Source organism: Siphateles boraxobius, unplaced genomic scaffold, assembly GCF_051911475.1.
Source record: "Siphateles boraxobius isolate OS27281-9 unplaced genomic scaffold, OSU_SipBor_1 12, whole genome shotgun sequence".
Classification (NCBI taxonomy): domain Eukaryota; kingdom Metazoa; phylum Chordata; class Actinopteri; order Cypriniformes; family Leuciscidae; genus Siphateles; species Siphateles boraxobius.
In genome coordinates, this window is record NW_027508722.1 from 13,840,123 (window position 1) to 13,865,385 (window position 25,263).

The 25,263-nt window shown below is 38.0% G+C and overlaps 1 protein-coding gene across 12 annotated transcripts in view; it reads right to left on the bottom strand.

Moving 5' to 3' along the window:
• The window catches only part of fam131bb (family with sequence similarity 131 member Bb), a 77,085-nt gene that overhangs the window by 31,877 nt on the left and 19,945 nt on the right, over positions 1-25,263 (bottom strand). For 2 of the 12 annotated variants that reach the window (XM_077208527.1, XM_077208601.1), the window contains exons 2-4: positions 6,483-6,520; positions 2,617-2,652; positions 2,074-2,179 (exon numbers count right to left, since the gene is read on the bottom strand). In XM_077208527.1, the coding sequence (XP_077064642.1) occupies positions 2,074-2,179; positions 2,617-2,652; positions 6,483-6,520 (180 nt within the window). The remainder of the gene's footprint in view (positions 1-2,073; positions 2,180-2,616; positions 2,653-6,482; positions 6,521-25,263) is intronic. The other 10 variants (XM_077208575.1, XM_077208550.1, XM_077208568.1 and 7 more) reach the window with 6 other exon arrangements.

Below are 25,263 nucleotides of genomic sequence, written 5' to 3' on the forward strand. Positions count from 1 at the left end.
ATGACTTGTTTGAGGTTCTTAAGGCCTGAGTTACAAAGCACCCATCATTTTCTACTGTATTTTTTATATGTTATGATTGTTTTAGTTTCACAGATTATTATATAGAACTATGTCATCGACTGGCCAAGTGGTTTTCAACCCTTGTCCTATAGACACACCGCTCTGCACATTTTCTATGTCTCTCTTATCTGACACACTCAGGGTTTGGACTGTTCATGTACATGACAATGCCGTTTTGGGGGCCTGAAAACTCAAACTTTTGAAAACAGGTCTTAAAGTGCACTTTTTTATAACCAATGCCACGAATTTGTGAAAACGGTGACATCATGCGCATGCACTGTAAAAAAACACACAAAAAAAGTTGCTGGCTAAATTTTTAGTACAATTAACTTGGATATTTAAGTCATTTCAACTCATTAAAACGACTTAAGTTGAATCTTGTATAACTTATCAAAAATAATTTAAGCAATTTTCAACTTTTTTTTTTATAAGTTAAAGCAATGTAAAAACATGTCATAACTTATTGATACAGTGTGTGCATTACGTGTTCAGTCTATGCGTAGTGTTTCTTTACAAAGTGACATTGCTAACTACTGGCCCATCAACAAAATACACTTTTAGTAGTTTTAGTGGATCTGTCCTAATGGGGATCGTTTTGAGTACAATCTTGTCGTGTAAACGTACCCTTAGCTCACCTAATGAACTTATGATCTGAATCAGGTGTGTTATAAAAGAGAGAGATAAAAAAAAAATTCAGAGTGATGGGTCCCCAGGACCAGGATTGAAAACCACTGGTATAGGCTAACCAGTGTTAATATTTTTAATAATTCAAAATTACAATTCATAGGCAAAGACCATTCATCAGGCATGCCATTTTTTCAACCCATGAGTTCGCATGACTTTCCAGTCTTGCAATTTACTTCATAAGGGTAAGGTAAATATTTCAAAAAATAGTTTCAATTTTAAAGTATTTTAGACCTTGTCATAACTAGAAAAATGTTGATGAACTTTTTTTTTTTTTTTTTTAGAAATGTCTAGACTTTTCACTTTTGAAATTAGGTATGTAAAGATATTGTAAAATGAAAATCGACTTGTTACATTGATTTTTTTTCTTTTAAAATTATGAAAAGTATTTTTAATTATGCGTTTAATGTTCTAAATGACAGATTTTTTTATGTCCAACCCAATCTCTCAGTGCTGCTGTGCTATAATGTGTCTACAGGTGATAAATATGTGTAGACTTTTGTTTGATGTAAGGAAATGAAAAAATGACTTCCGTAATGGATGGTTATGGAGAAATAATCAAGTTTTAGTGACAATGGAAAGGAATGGGAATTTGAAATGACATCCTTCCTCACTAATGAAGAACTACACACAATAATAGCCTTCATTGCTCTCGTACATTTTCTCTTTTATTAGTTTCAGCTTATTCAATGAAGCTACATCTGTAATAGACTAAACCTGGGTTGTAACGATCTGTTTAATAACCACGAAATCTGTGTGGAGAGCTTATATAAGATACAATTGCTTTTTGCTACTTGAACAATTGAGTCTGTATTTTTTGAACCCATGCATTACTGCAAACATACAGAGCTAATTCAGAGATTTCTCAAGCTCTTAGGTAATGTGTAGTGAAATGGTGAACATGAATTATTAAAGTTCAAGAAGAGGATCTTTCAGAGAAGGCTACACACTGCACTGCACATAACTGTACAAAAAACACAGATACAGGAGTCTGAGAAAACACAATATTTAAAGACAACACGGGCTGAATCCCCCCACTTCACTCCACAAGCACTTAACATACAAAAACCTTCCGCTCCCATCAACCACTGCTTAGGATAAAATGGAAAGCCATATGACAATGCATTGTGGGAAGCATATCGCTTGTCAGGGATCTATTCTTATTTGGATCTTGGAATTCACCAATGGCACGAGCCATTGGAGAGTGTTGTAGATGGAAACGGGTGGTGAAAAGGGAAACCCACAAGGGTCCATGTTGGCTCCATCTCCTCCAACTCAGTCTGGAGTCAACATGGGGTCATTTTACCATTTGACAGGACAGACACACACCTGACACACCTGTCAGAGAGGACTTAGCCAGAGCGCCGATTCCATAGGCGTTGGAGTTCCGCTTCTTCAGCCGAGGGAGGATTGAGGTCGTGTCCTCCATGGACAACTGAAATGAAGGAAGGCATTCAAGAGAGAAAAATGGGACAGAAAACAGGAAAGGTGAAGAAATAGATGGTTTTGGTGGAGCAGGAGGCGGCCAGAGCAGAAATGAAATGCAAATTTTTGAGTGTGGCATTTTATGGGAAGGAAAGAGGTGACAAGAGAAGTTGGGTAGAAAGTTAACACAGTGGTTGCTAGAGGTTGTGAAACTACATTTCCCAACAGCCTTAATCTCTGTCCATTTGCATGGTGGGAAGTGTAGTCTTTTGTCATTTGCATCCGCAATAAACTAGGCCTACTAACTACTAAAGCACACCAACAAGTCATCGCAAAAAGAGAGACAGATCCAACGAGGGAATGGAGTGTGAGATAGAAGACATCTACTGTGATTCAGAGGAAGTAACAAAAGGAAAGGAATGGAGGAATGATATTCACAACACTTACATTGATTCCTTCCCATGAAAAGTCTGTTCGGCCATGCTGAGAGAGAGAGGAAGGAGGGATGGGGAAAGAGAGGGATGGGGATAGACAGAGAGAAAGAGGAGAAAAGAGCAAGAGAAGACGGCCACAAAGAAAGGAGGAGAGAGATCGTGACAGAACAAGGCATTTTAAAAACATGTGAAGTTGAAGGAGAAATAGAGAAATAAAAAAGAACGGAAAGAAAATCAAATTGAAACTAATTTTTGGTCGAACTAACAGTGAGGTGGAATAAAGCTGTGATTAGAGGAATAGTACAGCAAAAAAAAATAAAAAATTCTGTCATTATTTACTCATCTTTAGTTTGATCCAAACCTTTCTTTGTTCTTTGAAGAACAAGATATTCATAATAATGTACTGGTCGCTGCACTTACAATGAACTGAAACTGAAGCTTTCAGTCACCATGTAAGTATCATAAAAGCTGTCCGTACAACTGTCTTCTGCATGATGATATACCAAAATGTATTTACTGATAAACTTCCTTTCCAGTGACCAGATCACTAAGATGAACAAGAACTGGACCAGTCTCATTCAAAATGGGTTTATCTGACTCGTTAAAAAGATCAGACTCAAAAGAGAAGTAAATTGGACATTACTAACGTTTCTCATGACCTTTTATGAAGGCGCCAAAGAAAGCTATAGTGGATGTCAAGATTTTCAGTGAATAATAACTTATTTTTTAACAAATTCTGGTCTGTTCACTCAAAGATGATACATAATTGAAAGCTTCAGTTTATTGTCATAGAATGGAAAAGAGCAACCGGAGGTTTATTTAACAATTTCTCCTTTTTTTGTTAAAAAAAGGGCTATTGGAATAAGAGGGTGAGTAAATTATACATTTTTGTTTTTGGGTGAATGTTTCATTTAATTTTGTTTATTTTTCTGTACTATCAATGACAGAGTTTGATAGCGGCAAGGGAATAACTAGATTTTGAACTTTTGTGAAAGAAAATATGACAAATATGATCAAATATATATCACAAAGTCGATGGCTGGTTTTATATGTGGCTGCAAAGTTATTTTGAATTATTTTATCAAATTGCTATGGAGTTAGTAGCATGTTCTGGGTGGTTGTTAGGTGGTCCAAGTCAGAAAAGCCTGTCTTAAAGTCTTTATGACATCCTGGCCCCTAGAGACTGAGCCTACGAAAGTTTTATCAGTTTCATTATCTGTGAAAAATCACAACCCCAATTGTTTAGAAAAGTAATAGCACATCTCTCCTCAACAAGCCACAAGATTTGATGTATCATTCATGTCTGCAGCAGAAACGGTGCAGGATGAGTTACATGCCAAAGTTTAATATTTAAGGTTTAGGGTTTGTTCAAATCCCTAACCAGAAGTATGAGCAATAGTAATAGTGAAGTTTGCTTTTGGCAGACAGACAAGAGCATTCTAGAAGAAAAAAAAGTCTACATGAAAAACTATGGCCTCACACCCATTGCATAGACAGACTATTGCACAGATAAAAGCAAAGCTTATGCTGAGAGCAAGACTATTCCTATACAGCCTATAAAAAAAAGTGTTGTATGTATGGCTGTTTTAACAACACTGACACGGTAATAAAGAATGCGAACACCTGTAGTCAGTCTGTGTTGCAGTCATGGTGGGGCAGAGAGTGAATGCTGTAATGGACTGTCGAGTACAGTCAACTTACTATTTTTACCAGTGTCAATGGTAAAGCAATATATACTAAGGTTCATGGGCTGAGATCACTCCCAGAGAGCTGTGCTTACTTGCTACAGATGAGATCTTTTGTATTTCTAGCACAAAATCCTGAGGATATTTTGTCATTTTCGACAGAAGTTTATTTGTGGTGCTTAAGGGGTGATTTGCTGTCAGTGCTGTCATGGTATTTGTGGATTGAATTAGATGCTGAGTAATATGAAGTCAGAGCAATGTTAAAATGATTTGAGAACTGTTTAGTACTTCCTGAAGAACGGAAATTTTAAACAAAAAAATCAAAATGAACAGTTTTCTTTTCTTAACATGATCATGACCCACAGATCAGCATGTTGCTCCAAACGAAAAAAATAAATAAAAAATTAGCTTTCTTCAAAATGATAATAGCCTATCTCGTATACTGAAACATCTTTCGGTGTACCAGAATTTGGAATTATTATTATTTTAACATTGTTACACCAGTAGGCGGTGACACATGATTGTCGTTATAAGTCAGTCATTTGAATCATTAGAGGTGCATTCTAATTGACAAGGGTCCCTACACAGTGTTCACTGCTCCCTACTCCCTGAGCATGGGATATCCGTTTAAGTGGACTTCACTCATTAGGAACGCCCTGCACCCTCATCAAAGAAAGGCAACGTCGGGGTCACGCAGATTATATAGCATAAACATTGTAATTACTTTACTCTCAAATTTAAAATTGTAAATAGGCCTATACAAACACAAAACACACATTATAATAATCAAAACATTGGATTAAGGCCCATTCACACCAAGAACGATAACTATAAAGATGACGATGAATATATAGTTGTAAAAATAATAACAACAAAAATGCATTAATACTCAAATGCATATGTAAACTTCTCCATCGCAGAAAAAAACTCTTTCAACAGCTCTGCTCCATCATTAGTTCCGACTGGTGACGCCGTGCGCAATGACAGTCGGATTATTTTCCCTCTTCACTCTCTCTGAAGTGATGTATCGATGTTCCCTCATTCCCTATGCCGTTCGCAGTGCCCTTCGAACTGAACATGTTCGCTCCCTTCGGATTGTAATCTCACTAAAGATGCCGGAATGCACTTACGGTCGAATAGAACGCACCTTGGGTGTGTTCGACTTGAAGAGGCGCTGTGCAGACTGATCAATGTATGCCATCAACCGATTAAAGTACCGTGAGAGTGATTATGAGCAGGGACTTGATGTAGTGTTTAAAATGGTTAAAATGGCTAGATATTAAATTAATATCATGTTTTATTCAGAAATAAGTTACATAACGTATCTAAAGTCGTTTGTTTGTTGTCGGTAGGGCTCTACGTAAAAAAGAATTGACCTCAAATCTTGTCACACTGATTATCACTTGTTTTCTTACTTTCAGATTCAGTCAGGTACTTCAGAACCAGAAAGGGGGTGACACAGATGACGAAGGTGTGTGTATTTAGCCTACTTATTGATAGGAACATGCTCATGAAGAGACCTTTTGAATTTTATATTTTCAGCCTTCATGTAGCAAACCCCGTGTCTGATAATGGAATCAGCTTCAAAGCTTAGAAGAAGAAAAAAAGAGAGAGGGAGAAAATCTCATATGTATGCTTTGTGTGAGATAAAATGAATGTGCTTACTCTCTCAGATTTAGCAACAGTATGTGTGAAGACAGAGAGGAGAGTAGACGAAGAAATAAAAGCAAGCAATGTGATGTGTCATTTGTGAAACTGAGCATCTATTGAACAAAATCATCATCTTACCCTTAAGCACAGACCCAGAATCAGTCAGTGTCAGTCACTGCAGCTGAAGGCAAATACTATAAGCCTGCTTTCTGGGTCAGTTCTTAAGAATTCGAGGCATTAGAACACACAAACTTAACCAACAATAAATGCTAACCACTAGAACAGCAAAATTACAAGCCAGTTCTGGTAAGCACTAGCTACATGCGGTTAACTAGGTGTGCTAGCAATGTTTTCCTGCGGTTACGGAGGAGAGCTGGCTCACTTCCATAACTGAGGTAATCTCTTTCTGTTCTGGACACCTTAGCCTCCATCTTGGAGCAGGATGCTATTTTCCCCTAAACAGGAATTTGTGGTGTAGGGTGTGTCAGCGCTGTTGGGAGGTTTGGTTAATTTAGTATGTAGGTGTAATCGGCAGTTTCCTTACCTGTTCCCCATCCTTCTGCACGGGAACTCCATCTGCTGCTGGAGAGAGGAGATACAAGGAAATTAAAGCAGGGGGTGCCTTGAGACTAATAATAGAAAAAGTAAAAGCAGTTAATACATGTTGTCATTGGAAGAGTATGAGGCTGCAATCTAAAAAAAAAAAAAAAGTAAATAAATTTTAAAAAATTGAGAAATTTACTAATTTAATCAATCCAGTCTATGTCTACTTCTTCCTAAATTACTAGTGGTAAAGAGTTTGATTTGAACATCACCATTATAGTGATTAGTGTTGCTTTTGGCTGAGAATTGGTTACAGAACATAATTAGTTGCTCTGTGTTACAAGGGAAAACTAATCTAAGCATTAGATTGACTAAAGATGATCATAACTTTTTTATGTTATGATGATCATAACTTTTTTTAAACTTTTTTCATAAGCTTTTAAGCAATCTAAACTCCATGTGGCAATATTTCTGGGGACTAGTGGTTAAGAGTCAGACTGGTAATGCATGTGCACTAACTTGGATGGGTTGAATGCAGGTGACAAATTTTGAGTATGGGTTACCATATGTGGTCTTCAAATCATGTCACTGTCACTTTTACAACATAATAGGTGATAGTACAGAAACAATAGGCCTATTGGTGGGCACATGCAAATGTGAATGCACACAACTGGTACTGTGATACCCTTTATACAGAATGCAGAAATAAGTAACACAACTTTCAATACTGCTGTTGCATACTGAAAAAATATCTACTGTAAGTGTGTAACCAGTAATGCTGAAAAACACATACAGCTTGAAAATGAATGCATAAAATAAGCTTTGATGTAAGAAAAAAAAACCCAGACAGCTCTCATTCACACAAAGAGAGCAAATAGAGTAATGACAAAAACACAGAAGCATCTTCAGGAATTATTTCACATAAACAATAGCAAAGCTAAATACAGCCTTTATTATAATAGTTTATATATATATATATACTGTATATAATATTATAATTATCTGGCCTATTCAATTTTAAACAATGTTGAACAGCTAAAATTATCCACATGATCTGAAAGTACCAGTATCAGTATTGGTTTCGATGCAATACTGTCCATGAAAGTATTTGGTAAAAAGACTTAGCAAATATAGCCTACTTCTTTTATGTTGATTATGTTTATATCTACATTAATTTGGGGGTTCAATATGTAAATATTTAAGATTATGAATTTTAGCATTAGATGCAATTAATTATTAGTTTAAATATTTCAATTTATTTATAACCCTTGTAGCAGTTCACCTATAGCAACTGTTATACACTCACCGGACACGTTATTAAGTACACCTGTTCAACTGCTCGTTAACAAATATTTGAGCCAATCAATTGGCAGCAACTCAATGCATTTAGGCAGGCATGGTCTACGATCTGATGAAGTTCAAACGGAACATCAGAATGGGGATCAAAAGTTATTTAAGTGACTTTGAACATGGCATGGTGCCAGACGGGCTGGTTGGATTATTTCAGAAACTGCTGATCTACTGAGATTTTCATGCACCATCTCTAGGGTTTACAGAGAACATAATACAGAAAATATCCAGTGAGCGGCAGTATTGTGGGAAAAAATGCCTTGATGATGCCAGAGGTGAGAGCAGAACGGACCGACTGGTTCGAGCTGAAAGGCAACAGTAACTCAAATAAACAGTTGTTACAACAGAGGTCTGCAGAAGAGCATCTCTGAATGCACAACATGTCAAACCTTGAAGCAGACGGACGGCAGCAGAACACACACCGGGTCCCACTCCTGTCAGCTAAGAACAGGAAACCGAGGCTACAATTAACACGGGCTCACCAACTTGGACAGTAGATGATTGGAAAAACGTTGCCTGGTCTTGAATTCTGATGTGACATTCAGATGGTAGGGTCAGAATTTGGTCTAAACAACATGAAAGCATCGATCCACTCTGCCTTGTATCAACATTTCAGGCTGGTGGTAATAATGGTCTGGGGAATATTTTCTTGGCACATTTTGGGCCAAATTGAGCATCGTTTAAACACCCCAGCCTACCTCAGTATTGTTGTTGACCACGTCTATCCCTTTATGACCAGTGTAACCATCTTCTGATGGCTACTTTCAGCAGTATAACACGCCATGTCAGAAAGTTCAAATCAACTCAAACTGGTTTCTTGAACATGACAATGAGCTCACTATACTCAAATGGCCTCCACAGTCATCAGATCCATATCCCCACCTTTGGGATGTGCTGGAACTGGAGATTCACATCATAAATGTGCAGCCGACAAATCTGCAGTGACTGCGTGATGTTATCATGTCAATATGGACCAAAATCTCGGAAGAATGTTGAATTTTGAACCTTGTTGAATTTATGCCACAAAGAATTAAGGTAGTTCTGAAGGTTAAAAAGAACTGCTGCAGTGCACGCTGAGGACCTAAACACGTCACTGGACATCACCTAATTATTTAATCTGTACATATACAAGACATTATGCTCCATCACAGTCATTTCCTGCCACTGTTCACTGTGAAGATTATTGTGAACGAAAGGCAACCTAGAGAAACACTAGCAATGAGAGCAAATGGTTAGTGCATTCAACAACTGAAAATGACTGCATTGAAAGCGTAATTGAATCAGATCCCAACACCATTCACCTGCCTATGTTCATGCTGTTCTTTCATTATAAGCACAGCTTGACCTACTGATAAAACACTACAACAATAGAGAAAGAGAGAGAGGGAGACTACATGTGGAGGTGGCAAGGGAGAGTTAAACTGGAATTCAAGTAAACAGAAAAGAGAGTGACAAACTCATTTTTGTATCCCCCAGTCACTGTAGCACAACATTGTTATAGATTCCATTAGTGGCCCACTTCATAAGTCCCCTAATATCATAATTAAATAATTATGCAGTCCATCACCTAAAAAATGATGGGATAAAAGGGATACAGTGGAAAACAGGTCACCTGTATTCAGGCCTCCCTCTGAATGATTAACGAATCCTATCCTTTTATTTATTTATTTTGCTCCTTCCTTACATAGACTAATCCCGATTCCACAAAAACTTAATTAAAGAAGGCCCTGTGCTAATTAAGCTTAAATACAGCTTCGGTCTCAGGGTGATTTCTCACATTATTAATGAGTAATATTCTTTCGTAGTCAGCCCTGACATGGGCTCGGGTGTTTAACCATAAACTGTGCTAATTATGTGGGATATTTAGAAAGGATTTTGGTGTTGGTGACCTTTCTTTTTTAGAGATGGTATAATGGTTTTAGATAAACTTGTGGCACTAGATACACTGTTTTAATTAATTAAACAATGTTGATAAATAGATGAGATTAAAATAAGTGCTGTTAAACTGATTTCAGAGCAGATTCAGTCTTTTATTTTTATTGAGAGCCAATGTCTGTTTTGAGGCCTTATATATGCCATCTAATGTTCTTCTAAAAGTTAATGGGGACCTATTATGCCCTTAAATAAAGCCTTTATTTTGTTTTTGAGGTCTACAAGAATAGATTATTCCCAGTGAAGTGTAAATTGTTGTAATTTCTCGATGAATTTAGAATGTAGTGGTCAGTTTACTGAAATGAAGCCGCCTCAATGATGTATGTGGCAGACAAATGCGACCTCTTTGAAACAAATTCTATTTTTGATGAAATCTGAGAGCTTTCTGTCCCTCCATGGACAGCAATGCAACTACCACTTTAAAGTGGCCTTGAAAGTTGTAGTTGCGTAGGCTGTCCGTTTTACTGGTTTGGAATGACATGAGGACGAGTATGACACAATTTTCATTTTTGGGTGAACTATCCCTTTAAGAAAGTTAAAAATGTAAAAAAGCATAATAGGACCCCTTTAACTTAACGAATAGCAAATCATATTTCATGGCTGCGATGTAAAATGAAAGACTATTGGCTATTTAAAAAAGTGATGAGCCTTTTGATATATCCCACTCCAACTTCCTATACAGAAATCATAATAATATTTTAAAAGTAATTACCATTTATTTGTGTATGAATGTCTCATGCATTACTAGAATAATTAGTGCGACCAAATATATGCCTGATGTTTGTGTTATACAACGAGGATGAAGAAATAGAAAGCAGTGCAGTTAGATATTTGAGCAGGGAACTGTTAGTTGATCTCTCTGTCTGGATGACAGAGTATCTCTGTTGTCACTGGAATGATGGCTAACGTTGTGACACACTGACCTACTGATACACTAACGTCAGCTATTTTATTCTGTCCCTTTAGAGTTTACTCTCTGTCTGTCAAAATCAGGAGCCAGACATTATGAAGATATGTGTCTGTCTATCTGGTATATGGTTCAATTAAAGTCATGTTTTAAAACCAAAATTTGTGCCTATAAAGCATAATATGTGTATTTACTAATGTGGATATGCAGAGGTTACATTGAGATTTTGGAGGTGGGGGCCATAAAATCTGGTAGTGGTTCAGGAGACCTAGGCAAGATATGACCTTTTTTTGTGACTGCATGAAATTTGGCTGCAAAGTGAGGTGGAGCACACATCTACAAGAGGAGTGTGTGGGATCCGAGCACACATAATAAAGGTTTAATTTGACTTTCTTTTCTTTTCTGCGGAGGACAATTGCTATATGAAATGAAATTCTGTTTCTGTCTAAGAGGGAAAAATTATCATTTAGTAAATTAACAGTCTCCCTGTGTAGTCAATCATTTTATCCCTTAAAACTCATCTTTGATCACCAAAATGACATATTTAAGCATTTTTTCCTTGATAAGAATTTCTTCATGCTTTAAAATAGCTTGAATGTAGCCCTACACCACTTGCTTCATTTAGTATACATGGTTCTACGAATATGCAAATTAGCCCCGCCTCCACTCACTCGCACCATCTCAGAGATCTACTCCTTGATGAGATTGGTTGTTACAGTAAGTTTGTGACGTCGGGAACACCCGCAATTTCAAACCGCGGTTTTGAGACTGTCTATAGCCCTATTCGCACGGGATAAGTATTACCTGGTGACCTCTAGTCATTTGTAATAATTGCGGATTTTGCCTGTGATCTTAATCCCGCGTGAATCGGCCATGTCTGTAATTTGTAAAGTAAAAATTCCCCCGCAAATGACCTATCATATTTAGCCGAACACCGAGGTCCTGTGATCATATTAGTCCTGTGTGAATCGGCATCTCTGATTTGGCGGGGTCGTATATAATTTTTTTGTTTCCTGTGCGCTTTTTTATCCATCTTTTGCGAAGAATGGAGGCTGAGAGTTTTGATGCTGGGTAATATCGCTATATACACCATACAACTATACAATTTGCAGAAAGAGAAAGCTGAAAACCATCAGAAGAGCAAAAACAAAAATAATGATTAGATGGAGATGGATGACATGTATAGCAGCATGCGGTAAAGAACATTCTTCTGTTTATAATATAGCATACAGCTAGACCTATAACAAGACATTTCCAAGCAATAGCCTATTGACATCATATCCGGGAGATAAGTCAGTAAATTTGAGTAAAATCACAGGCTTCGCTTATCCAATTCAGATGTGGTGGGGTAATTTCTAAATCACACGAGGTTCCCAGAAAATACTAATCCAGTGCGAATAGGGCTTTTGGTTCACTGCTGTTTTAAGGAGAAAATCTCAGCAATGGTGCTGATATATGAATTTGCACAATGTTTGTCTTAAACACCACATATAGACATAAACAATACTTAAACCTAGTTTTTTTATCACAGGGGGACTTTAAAAAAATAAAATAAAGTTGCATTGTGAGATATAAGTTAACAACTGTGAGGAATAAAGCCACAATTGTGAGATAAAGTAACAATAAAAAAGTCCAAATTCTGAGATACAGTCACTTGCAAGAAGTAAATATGAAATTCCTAGAAAAGGAGTTTCAAATTCAATTGTGAACTATAAAGCCTCTTTGTTAGAGACAAGGCACACTTGGAGATATGAAGTCACAATTTTGATAAATAAAGTCCAAACTGTGAGAAATATTGTCAACATTCTGTTTTTTTAAGTTTGGAGCCAGAATGGACTTTCATCAAAATGGAGATGGAGTGTGTGTACTGGATCAAACAGACTCTAGCATACAGGAAATTGAATAAATTGACAATAAAATCGATTTTTTTTTTTAGAATATAATTTAACCCCTGGTGATATGCCATTAATTGATCTAACTCAAATGCTATTTGGAGAAAAACGCACTAGGCAACACCTGACCATATGACTGATTTGATAAAGACTGGCAATTATTATTAAATGTCACTAAAGTTGAAGAAATGATAATAGGGTACTGCAGCGTCTAATGGTCTTTATCCACTCAGTATCCTAGAATACAGCAGCCAGTTCAGTTCAAGCTGTGAATGTGTCAGATGCCCTTAATGACCTTGGATGAACTCAGCTAACCTGCACTGAACCAGGTTGATGATTCTATCACTTTTTGTCCCATTGTTTTGTAACCTGGATGTCTGATAGAAAAATAACTAAACAAAAATGTAAGCATTAATATTCACTGTCAGCCTGTTGACTCTGCAGGGTTGTCTGTAGTAGCTCTTTTTCTTCTCCTCTCAGCACTTAATCCCTATTCATGTCTTCCTCGTTAAATAGCGATTGTGATTTTCTGGTTCCTCCTTGGCTTCTGACCTTTGACCTGTCCATTGAATTAATCACCTCTTTCAGATAAAACATATTTTCTTGATGTAAATCTTAAGGTGCCCAAGGCAGTGTGTGCCTGTGCCATGTATAACAATACAAGCACGGACGGACACACACACATATTTCTCTCACACTGTAATGGCCCTAAATCTCAGCTATAGATAAAGACTAAACAAAAGTGACTGCATTTACGCTTTTGTATTCGTGAGCATTGCAAACTGGGATTTGAATTACTCACATTAATATCAACCATATGCCATACAATTGTTGTGGATTCACAATGCCTCAACTATCACATCCATCGGTTGCAAAAAACATTTTGTTTTGTTTTCACTGTGTTCAGGTTGAGGTTTTGTAAATCTCTCTAAGCTTTCGTGTTAGATTTTTTTAATCATGCCAAACAGAGTTGGAACTTGCAGCTTACTGAGCAATTTGCAGGTTTCCTGGCACAATGTGTATTTTAGTAAGCTGCTTTACTGAATGTCGGAGCTGGATGGAGAATCCTGAAATAGTATAACAAAGGTACAAATTATACAATCACATAAACAGTACTGTAAAGAAACATGCCTCCACTCTCTTTTATATGTAGCCTATGGCTAAAACAATTTAAATCATTCCATCTCTTCCATGAAATTCCATCTTATTCCATTAAATCATGGTAATGAACCCTGAGTGGTGTTTGCTATTGTTTTCTGAAAGGATTTTTGTGTGTGGTTGCTTGGGCATTCAGAGTGGTTGATGAGGAGATGTGAATGGTTGATATCATATCAATTTTTTTTATACATTTTCTCATTAACCTGGTGAAAAGTATAACCCGTCTGCTATATTTCACCCAAAACTGGAAAGAAATTTCTTGATCTGGCAGGCTCTAATCTGATTGGTTTACTTTATGCAAGCTCTGAGGTCATACAAGGTCATACTGCTGGATTTGCCAGGTTAGTGGGTTCACTGGTTGCCCTTGCTTGCACCACTTACCTGAAACACCCCAGAAGACTTGCTTTAAAGATGCTTAACACAATCGTAGCCATCCCTGTGTGCAGTCTAATGACCGACCAGTGACAGGTAGAGCTCTCTAAAAAATTTGTTTAAAACACCTGTAGATGTAACAAAGAATATATTGCTACTTCCTTGTGTTACAATTACAGTTTGACTTTCTGTAAAGCTGCTTTGAAACATTGTATATTGTGAAAAGTCCCATTAGGGCTAAGCGGTCTGAAAATATATCTCAGGGTGATTATATAAAGTGTCTATCCTTAGAGATTTTGCTATATCGTTTATATCGCAGTATATTTATCTGTTGCACAGTCACCATAAAATCATAATTTACTATATTTTTTATGGAATATTGCATTGTTTATTATAAATGATTTCTCTAATTCATAATATTTCGTCAAAATACCTTCTCCCGCAACATCTCATCTATTTTCTGATGGGCTGTTACACACGAGATCACAGCAATAGCAAACCGCGATCCAGTCAATTCCTGATGGACAAAATCAAGTCATGCCCTAATTTGTTTAGCTGTTTATTTGAATATACATCACAATAAAGAAAAAAAATACTATCACAACTTCCGTTTTATACCAACTTTAAAGTTATTGACACGTTAGAGTGCATGCATGAATAAATAGGGCATCATGCCGGACATGCATGCTGCTAAAAAGAGTTATTAAGCACAAATAGGCCATAAAAAAGAAATAAATTATGTACTTTCGCTGACACACACAATTATGTCAAAATGCCCATCGTGTGAAGTATTCACGTAAACAGTTTTTGGAAAATTGGATGTGTAATCAGTTCACATTCCGGAATCACCATAATAACAAGATTCTGACTTTTAAAAAGCATTCACATCTTTGTAGATCTAGTAATAACTTGTAAACTTGACATTTTCTGAGAGCTCCGACTACCAAGTGACCACTGTAGACAGCTGTGACTGTGCAGGTTCATTTTGGCTTTGCTAGTGTTGCCAAAGAAACTCATAATTCTAATAAAATCATAATAGAATTAATTTTTCCATAACAGTATACAATACCGTACTAATTTGTTTTCTTTTGCTTTGAGCCAAGAAATCAATCTGTTATATTTACATCCTTCTCAAAGTTCACCTACAACTTCTGTACACACAGCGAAAAATGAAACTTCTCATGCACTTGTATTTTCTCCTTTTCTGCATTAAAAATGAAGTGAATGGACCGCATTTATACATAACAGGATCCTTTTCTTTCATAACAACCATAGCCAGACCTTAAACAAATCAATTAAACTGGTAATAAGCTTTCTATATTCTCAGTTTACAAACCTCCACTGGGATTCCTAGTATTATCTATCAACAACACCATTGCTTGAGGACTGCCATTGGTAATGACATACAATCGAAAACATTCCCTGCATCATTACTTCAACATTTCCCACTCATGCATTTACTGACATGCAAAACTCATTTCTTGGTTTCTGCCTAAAATACATTTTGGGATTATTTAAATCTGTCAATGAAATCTGCAACTATGGAGCAATAACACATGATCCTGCCAACTCGTTTTCCCCAAAGCTTTTCTTTTCTCTGATACCTCCCCTGCGGCCAAACCATGGAGCAGCTCTGCTAGTAACAACGCAAAGCTGATGAGGAGAGGAAGGAATATATGAGAAAGAGAGAGAGAGAGAGAGAGAGAGAGAGAGAGAGAGGCGCGAACGTGCGGAACGAAGGACCCGCATCAGCCACAACGCGTCTCCTGCAGCTAGTTATGACAACCGCAGCAAAGAAAGACGCCATCCGCCTCTGCCTATCTATGAATATCCCCTAATGGAAGAAAGGCTGAGGAATTCCTTCAACATTGGCCTGTCGGCTCATTTCAACATTGAAGTGCGTGTTTGAGAGAGAAAGCGTCGGTTACAGCTGCTGTATGTTGTGCTCGTGCACTGCATGTTGCTGCTAATGATTATCAGCTTTCGCAAGCGATCCGTGCAAGGGGTGTGTGTGACCCCGTGTAATTAATGTCCGTCCGGACGTCCGTCCGTCTGCAGCATGCAGGCTCAGTTTCTGCAGGATACTAGCACAACGATTCATCAATTTATTTTAACAACATATTACAGTCGTTCACGCGATGCATGCGTGTCTTATTTTGAGGAACTCATTGCCCATGATTTACTCACCCTCAAGTCATCCTAGATGTATGACATTTTTCTTTCAGACGAATACAATCAGAGTTATAATAAAAAATGTACACAAAAAAATTTGTGTTTGGGGGGTAATAGTCCTTCTGAAGCAAAGCGAGGCGTTAATATATATATATATATATATATATATATATATATATATATATATACAGTGGTTAAATTGGGCCGGGGCTCTCCGGGGCTCAGCCCCGGCACATAAGCCTGCTCGTTTGCAGTCAGTTGCCTACTGGAAATTATGTCACATACAATTTGATGAAAGTGATGCTTTTGAAAACATATTTCTGACAATAAATGAAAGATTTTTGAAATGGCATGTCTATTTTGTCTCGGCGGAGCTGAGATGAGAAAAATCGGAACACGGCCGTATTTTTGTTCAGCTGCTTAATCTCGTTGTCAGTCGACCATGATCGCGCACCGCTCGCGCATGCGCATCTGACACGGATAAATGTACGCAGCAATAATGAATGTTCCTGGGAGACCGTGGTTGCGCGGGATGTGGATGTTCGAGAAATGTCAAAAAAGTGCCCTGGCCTTGAATGACAAGGTAAGAAAAATAAGACTAAATCAAAATTAAATAACCAGGACTAGGTTGACCATGTGATTTTTCTCAGGAGATGTTTTGAGCATTTTACTTCAGATACCGGATTATCAGCAAACTGCCAAGAGAATTGCTAATTTAACGTTAGCTGGCTACTTAAAATTAACTAGCAATCTATTCAGTCAGCATATTTGTATTTGATCTGTGTGAATTACAGAAATGTAAGACTTGCTAGACCTAAGTTACTTTTAGCCACCAAGCTCTGTGGTTAATGAAAATTAAATCAAGCATTTATTCTCCAACTTTCAGAGATAAATTGAAATGAGTGGAGCATATTCACCCAAGAAGAGGAAACTGACTTACTTCTTCAAAAGGTGGGGTGATATTCCAGACATGTTTAGCATGACTAGCTCTGTAACATGTTGGCAGTAGAGATGGGACAGTATGAAAATGACCAAAATTATCACAGTGTTCGGTATTATTGCGGTATTTTTAAAAGTGTGTTCAATATGTTCAGAAAGCACTGACAGCCTGTCAGTGACAGGCCTACACAAGCTGAAATAGTTTCAAAAAGTGTAACAGTGCTTAATATATTACAAAAATATAGGCAAGCTTTAGGGATTTCAAAAGTGACCCCAGTCAACCCATGACTACACCACTTCTAACACTCAGACATGCTGTTGAAACAGTTGCTGTAAGTAGTGCAGAATGTGAGAGAGGTTTTTCTGAAATGAATGCAATTGTTACACCTTTACGTTCCCTGCTGAGAATTGAAAATGTGTCCTCTCTAATGTTTGTTAACATTGTTGGCCCTCCATTAGCATCTTGGGACCCCACTAAATTTGTTAGAAAGTGGGTAGCAAGGAGGAGATCTGCAGAGCACCTGGCGTGTAAGAAAAGGCAGACTAATACTGAGGTGTTTGCATACCAGCCATTGTGGGAAGTAATGAAGTTATAGATGAGTGATGAGTTATAGATGTGTGTTCTCTGTACTGTTTTTAAGAATGTGTATGAAATGAAATGTAAAATCAAAATTAAATTACAAAGGTAAAACACAAATAAATTCAAATGTTGATTGTAAAACTAACCAGTGTTATCATCATTTTTATATCTTAAAGCTGCAGTCCGCAGTTTTCGCCATCTCTGTTCGAAATCTGCAATTCCAGTTATTCGCGGAATTATCAACTTTACGTGGGTTGTGTAATGAGGCAACCACTGGAGCCAGAAATCAAAACTTTGCCTTTTTATGTGTGTGTGTGTGTGTGTGTGTGTGTGTGTGTGTGTGTGTGTGTGTGTGTGTGTGTGTGTGTGTGTGTGTGTGTGTGTGTGTGTGTGTGTGTGTTGTCGTAGTAAAGAGAGAGAATGGGAGAAGGAAGTTTGTATGAGGTGGACCTGGTCACCACAGACCCAAATCTTCTCAGCTGTTGCTACTGTCATATGCTGCACTGTCTCTCCATGTGGCACATTATGTTTGGCACATTGTATGGGTCACTATATCATAACAAGGTATTACAACGTGTAATCAAGTGATGACTGATTAGCAGTAATGTAAATGCTAAATGTCCTAATACCTGTTGCAAAGTAAATGCTCTTAACCTTGCAGTTTTTCACATATCATGTAATACTCAATTTCTCCATTTCTTTGCACAAAACTCTCCAGAAAGTGCTATTTAATGGTTTATTTTTCAAAAAAAAATTCCCGGGGGGAAATGCCCCCGGACCCCCCTAGGGAGAGCACCCCCACATAATAAATCCCTATTTAACCCCTGTATATATATATATATATATATACACAGTATATGGCCATTCTGACTTTGACTATTATTTCAAGTCAGACTTTACAGGGTTAATATAATATCCTGTTCTTTATGCATACATGCAAACCCAGCCAAGAGTCATAACACTCCCTGAGGAACAATGCCACTCCTCCTGAGAGTTTAGTCCTGGGAATCAACCATACTCTGCATGTCAAGTGTGAAATTACTACATGACCAGTGACTTAAGCGCCATGGCCGAGTCACACTCATTCACATTCACTATAGTGAAGATTTTAATACAATGCATATTCTGAGTTTTGAATGTGTGCGTGTGTTATTTGCTTTAATATTTGCTGAGTCAGGCAGCTGGAGACACAGCAGCAAGGGGATCATTATGAAGCTCTCGCTGCAGACTCGTGTCAAAGCCCATGGCATGCTGCACTGAGTTCAGAAACTGCTGAGCGTACCTGCCAGATGCACAACAGCCCTCGCTTACTCAGCCCTGCTCATCCATACATTAAAGTCTCAGGGATCTAATGGTTAAAAGTATTGGTTCTGCGCATACTTCTGTTGTTTAAACTGATATAACACGTAACCAACATTTTCACTATTTATTTTCTTAATGATATTGTGTGATTCATTGATCCATCATCCTCTGAAATAACTTTCCTTTTCCACTGATGTCACTTGCACAGACTATACTAGATAATGTTAAAGGGTAAGTTCGGCGTTTTACAAGTAAAGTCCTGTTTTAAGATCGTTTCTGATGAAATCGAACGGTTAAGATTAAAATTTGGACACATGCTGCTGTCCGGAGAATTTTAGGTTTTTGTGTTTGCTAAAGTTTAATGCGTTTATATGAATGATTGTTCCAATGCACCTATGAAACCATTGTGGAGGTGGGGGGGTGCTAACACAAAAACCTAAAATTCTCGGGACAACAGCTGTGTCCAAATTTTAATCTTAACCGTTTGATTTAATCAGAAACGATCTTAAAGCAGGGCTTTACTTGTAAAACGCTGAACTTACCCTTTAAAAGGATAGTTCACCCCCAAAAATAAAAATTATGTCATAATTAACCTCACACTCATTGTTCTGAACTTGTATGACTTACTTTCCTCAGTCGCACACAAAATAAGTTTTGTCCATACAATGAAATTTACAATCTTCCAATCTTGTTTCTTCAAAATATCTTATATCTTAAAGATTATTCCAGAATCTTTAATATCTTAAAGAAGATTCAAGGTTTGGAATGACCAAAGTACGTAAATGATGACAGAATTTCATTTTTGACTGAACTATCACTTTAACAAAAAGCCAAAGCACTGCTTTATCAAACCCACATTCTAACTCTGAATTGATTCTGAGTCAGTTCCTCATAAATAAAATCTTTCTTGCTAAATACCCCGTTTCAATCCACATTACAGATGTAAAATTGGTAGTAAATTATGGTTGTGTCCGAAATCGCATACTCTCGAGTAGGTACTTATTTTGAATAAGTAATTACCTCACGGCTGCTAAAAATGTGTTCTAATCTATAGTATGGGTGTTTGTATGAATGTAATCCGGACATACTACATTTGCCATGCTGTCATTATCATGTGACCTACCAGTGTGGCCTCATGGGATAATAAAGTGTCCATCGTATGCACACTTCAGAATCTCACCGGAAATAGTAGGTCATCTGGGTACTTTTTGCCTACTCTTTTATGAGTACTGTGTATTCAGACACACTTCTTTTGTCACATACTGTTTTTCACCTACTACTACTAATGTGATCCATCACTATCCTGTTGTGCAGTATCGCAGTTGAGAAGAACATTTTAGTGGTCAGCAACTTTCCTGTAGTTTATGATAGGTTTTTGTATACATACGGGGGCATTCACCATGCTGACTACGAGCCTGAATGGTTTCCTGAACCCAGACAGACCGATGTCTTGACGAAAAATGCTACCTAACAGATTGCGCTACCAGCACAATTGTTTTAAGGGTAGGGTTAGGGTTTAGGGTTGGCTTGTACAATAATAAAGTCTCAAACCACATCACACCACATGAATGCTATGCTGGTAGCACAATCTGAGCGGATAGCACAACTCTGGCTCTAGTCCTTTCGCCACAGATCTGCGATGGAAAAGAGCACTCGCTGTTTCTCGTTCAATTTTTTTATGAATCATTTTGTGTACGGATTCCATTTATATTTAGTCTTTTCCTTCCAAAATGTTTGTTTTTAGCGGCAAGAAAACTGTGCTTTGTTGTTTGCTTATAACGTGGAATAACATCTATGATCATTAAAGGACAGCATTTTCCACTAAATTTGACCTGACCTCTTATAATATAAATCATTATTTTTGGCCTTAGTGAACCTTGAAGACTGTTAGCTCACTCAAAAATAAAATAATTTTAATGTTTGCCAAAATCGTCCATAGTGCAAATAGAACATGAGAAGAATCAAAATGCCTTTGATTCATGATGAAAAATCATGTTTCTCTAATTCACGTGCAGCAGCATGCAATACTATTTTACTATATAATGCGATTTTACTTTTTGCCACTGATCTAAATGGCTTTTGATAAAATATTTGAGGGGGTTCAGCCTGATTGAGTTTTTTTATAAAGCACCTTTCCAGTGTGATTCCAGCCTTACGGTCTGACATAATTTAGTGGATATCGGAGAAAGGATAAGCAAACACACTTATTTGATGCCAAAGAGCAAACCAGACTGTAATGGGTTGTGCCTGTAGTAATGAGAGCACGACGACGGAAATTCAAGAAACAGTCTTTTATAATAAATCCACAAAGGGAACACATAAAAGTAATATACACATCAGTAATATATGTAATATAAATAACAACCATGTGATACAAAGACGACACATAATAATGAACAGAGGAGTCTAAAGTCCTAAATACACAAGAAGGCTAATGAACGGAATTCGAACGAAACAGGTGCAAATAATATTTAGCGTCTATAGAAACTAACAATGAAGAAGAACTCCCGGAAGGCGCATCCTCGCCTCAACAGAGTACGGAGGGGGTTTCAGTGGAGGACGTGGAGCTGGAGAAGGACGAAAGGAGGCTGGCAGAGGGAGATCATGCCACAGTGAAGATGATGAAGAGGAAGGAGCCAGGGAGGATGTCTGTGACCTAAAAGACAGCCAGGATGAAGACCCACAGCGGAGTCGAGGGACGGAGGAGTCATGGTGGAGACTTTGCAGACAGAACCAGGGGGACGACAGACGGAGATGGAGCTGATGGAGGAGGAGACCCAGGCGGAGCCGAAGAGGTGATGAGACCAAGCGACAACAGAGAATAAAGAGAATCTAAATTGGAGCCAGGGTGCTAGAGGATGATGCGGAGCCGGAGGGACTGAGAACCAAATCCTCCTCTTTGGGATATCTGGGATATCCTCCTCCAAATCCTTAAAATAATTCCCAGAGGCCAGATACAACTTGGCGGCGGGAGTATGGGCGGTCTCCGTCCAATGCTCTCGTACTCCACTAAAATGCCCTCTTCAATGCAACATTGTCCTGGCTCACACACCTGGTCAGACTCTCTATGGGGCTCAGGCTCTGGGATGAAGATGGCCTCAGTATTCAGCTCCGGCACTGTCTTTGTGGCTGGCTTGGTCTCCCAGTCTGCGTTGGGCTCAAGCTTATGGTCCGTGGTGGGCGTGGCTGAAGTCTGGCTGGGCTCTGGGTCTGGTGATGTTCTGCTCAGTGGGCAAATGGTAAACAGAGATCCGTTGTTCACCAGCACCCCCTCCACAAACACAGCAAAATTCCCCCGAGGAAGGTGTGCCTTGGATCGCTCACTGAGGCTGGTGTAGTAGAAGATTCAAAGCAAACGATCTGGGTTGTGGGTGAGACACGCCAGGTCTATGAAGTTCCACGTGTGGTCCTCGAGGTTACGCTGCTCCTGTTCTAGGCAGAGCAGGCGGACTGCTGGTAAGTCCATTTTAATTTTTGTTGTGGGTTTCCGTACATTCTGTAACGCGTTGTGGCTGTAGTAATCAACGATGATGGAGATTAAAGAAAAGTCTTAAATTATAAATCCACAAAAGGAACATGTTGAAGAACACCAGGAACAATATACATAACTACTACGTTATACAAAGATGAAATAGAACAGAAAAAACTAAGGACCTAAATATACTAATGAACGAAATTCGAAACAGGTGCATAACATAATCAGTGTCCATAGAAACAAACAAGGAATAAGAACTGAGGAAAACAAAAATGGGGAAAGCCAAACTAATGGTGCTTTTCCACTACACAGTACCAGGTCGACTCGACTCGACTCGCCTTTGTTTGGTTTTCCACTGTGTAAAAGTTGTACCTGTACCTGCTTTCGGGTACTTTTTTTCGTATCACCTCCGGCAAGGTTCTAAGCGGGCTGAGGCGATACTAAAATGTGACGTGAAACACTGCAGACTGCTGATTGGTCAGAGAGAATCGTCACTATTCACTGCGTCATCATTGCACGCACCAGACGGAGCTATTTTTTTCAGCAGTGTTTTGTTTTGCTGCCCTCAGCCTCTCCTGAAACAACGTTTGTCTTCTTGCTGTGAGAAATAGCCACATCCCGAGGATCAAAAACAGCCTACACTCGATTTCCTCCATTGTCCTGTGTGTGGGTAGCGGGTGTGTGTCGCGTAGTTCCTGTGGCGTCGCTATGACAACCAGGTACTATTGGGGAGGTACTATCTGTAATGTAAAACGGAGTGAAAAGCGAGCCGAGCCGAGTTGAGGCGAGGCGAGTTGAGCTGATACTGGTAATGGAAAGTCCCATAAAATACAAAGAAACTAACGTAACCGTGGCACAGACATACTGTCAAGTGATTTTAGAACTAACAATAAACTAGAGCCAGAGATGATGCAGAAACTAATGCAAAAAAGTAATTGAACAAGCTTTCAAAGTAATAAAAAGTTATTGCTCTCGGTTACAAGGATAATTGCATGTTTGAAATGCTGCTGTGCCATTAAATTATGAAATCAATATCCACACAGGACAACGTTTTTGTGTGATCACATATCTTATAAATGCATGAAATTTAATTATTGGTACCATGATGAATAGTGATTGTTGGTTTTGAGCCTTTGTGGTGAGACTGTGATAATGGATGCAAAAAAAAAAAAAAAAGCATTTCAAGGCAGCTCATAAGCCCACACAATTCTGCACCAAATCTGTTACTGCAACAAAACTGTGAAGCTTTATTTGCATTATCGCAGTATGGAGCTTAATGTGCTTGTTTGTTTTGAATCATTTACTACATTGATCTCAGCAGGATCCAGGATGAGAGTGTGTCCAGTCTTTTATGGCGTCCACTGGCTTCATGTCACAAGGCTTCACTTTACAAATCGATATTGGGCTACAGAGCTAGACAGAGAAAGTGGTAAACACCCAGAATCCTACACTGCACACACTGTTACAGATGATGATGTCTCATAGTACGCTGTCTGCTTTACTCTACCCAATAATTGTGTATGAAGAGCCACACACTCTGTCGACTCCGTTACGATTTTACCTTGTTATTACTAAACCACCTGTGTAAACATTCATTTTAATTATCTTAAAATCTTTATCATTTTAATTCATTTTAAAATTTTACTCAATGCCTCTGTATGAAGATCTAATCCACTACAAAACTAAATTTATAATTAAAAAATTCAGTTTCCCAAAAAGAGAATGCTTCTAAAACCACAATAAATCAAATACTGCATACAACTCAAATCACATTAGAGTTTTTACCACTCAAGGATGTTTACTACTTATTGTCAGGGTCCTGTCACTTTGATTGGTCTTGATTCTTAGTTTGGTGACAGGATCCTGACATTCATGCATTCTACTGTCTTGTCTCTGTGTACGCATGGCATGCAGCTTTAAGTGATTTTCGGGCAGTGCGCTCTCTCGTCCATGTGGTGTGTTGAGTCTTTGGAGAATGGTGTCTGGATCCTGACACAGCTGTCTGGTTCGGTTTCGGTTCAGTGTCGGGATCTGGATACTCATGCTCAATTTTTTGTCTTTTGTTGTAAGTACATGGATTGTTTGTTTCTTGTCTGGTCTTGTATGTTTTTGTAGTGCACCTCTTGAATGTTTATGTTGAGCGCCAGATGCTGCAGTTTTTTAAGACCACACTTTTGTCAGGAAAACCCCTTGGTCACATGACAACAAATAATTTTTTTAGTAAGTTATTCTATTTTATTATTTAAAATTGTTTTTTTTTAACTTATTTAAATTTTGCATTTTTTATGATTTAATTAATTGTTAACAATTAATTTTGATGGTCCCTTTTGAACATTCTGTAGTAACTTTGCAACTACATGTCAACTAACTAGAGTATTAGTAGACTGTCTGCTTAATATCTGCTAACTCTTTATTGTGATGGTCCTCCAACAGAAAATCTACTTACTACAAGTAACTATAAGTCTAATAACACTCGACTAACACTCTAATGAGAGTAAGTAGACATGTAGGTGCAACATTACTTATAGTCAACAGAATGTGTTAAAAAGGGACCATCAAAATAAAGTTAAAACATAGCCTATATTATTAGTTTTATATCAAATAACAAATCCCCGGGACTTCCCCCACAAACCTCCAGGGTTTATGAGCCAATGTTGCTGGCTAGTTAATGTAAAGTTGTCTCAGCATATTAAAGATGAACTG